The sequence below is a fragment of the Alligator sinensis genome, unplaced genomic scaffold (assembly GCF_000455745.1).
Source record: "Alligator sinensis unplaced genomic scaffold, ASM45574v1 scaffold1065_1, whole genome shotgun sequence".
In the NCBI taxonomy this organism is placed as follows: domain Eukaryota; kingdom Metazoa; phylum Chordata; order Crocodylia; family Alligatoridae; genus Alligator; species Alligator sinensis.
Genome location: NW_005842812.1, coordinates 259133 through 259475, shown reverse-complemented (window position 1 = coordinate 259475; position 343 = coordinate 259133). Strand labels below are relative to the sequence as shown.

The 343-nt window shown below is 69.4% G+C and overlaps 2 protein-coding genes across 2 annotated transcripts in view; one reads left to right on the top strand and one right to left on the bottom strand.

Annotated features, from left to right (window-relative positions):
- The window catches only part of GDF11 (growth differentiation factor 11), a gene marked incomplete at its 5' end in the record, with an annotated part of 7869 nt that extends 7531 nt beyond the window's left edge, over window positions 1–338 (bottom strand). The window contains one exon of the mRNA XM_014525457.2: window positions 65–338. Within this exon, the coding sequence (XP_014380943.1) occupies window positions 65–338 (274 nt within the window). The remainder of the gene's footprint in view (window positions 1–64) is intronic.
- The window catches only part of CD63 (CD63 molecule), a 23081-nt gene that overhangs the window by 13828 nt on the left and 8910 nt on the right, over window positions 1–343 (top strand). The window lies entirely within an intron of this gene.

Genomic DNA, 343 nt, shown 5'->3' with positions numbered 1-343 from the left:
CCCCGGGCCGGCCCGGGGAGACAATGCCCCGCGGCGCGGCAACAAAGGCGGTGCTTGTGCTTACTGCGCTGGGCCATGCTGATGACGGTCTCGGTGGTGGCGTGGTACTCGTCCTCCTCCACGTAGTCCTCGTGCGGGAAGGCGTCGCCCTGGAAGTCGTGCAGGTCCAGCAGCTGCTGCAGCGGCGGCGCCTTGGGCAGGAGCTGGTTGACCACCTCGCGGGTGATGTTGGGGGCCTCCTTGAGCCGGAGCTTGCTCAGGATCTGCGACTTGATGCTCTCCAGCCGCAGCTCCTTGCTGTGCTTGCGCCAGAGGCAGACGGGGCAGGGCCGGCGCCCCCCCG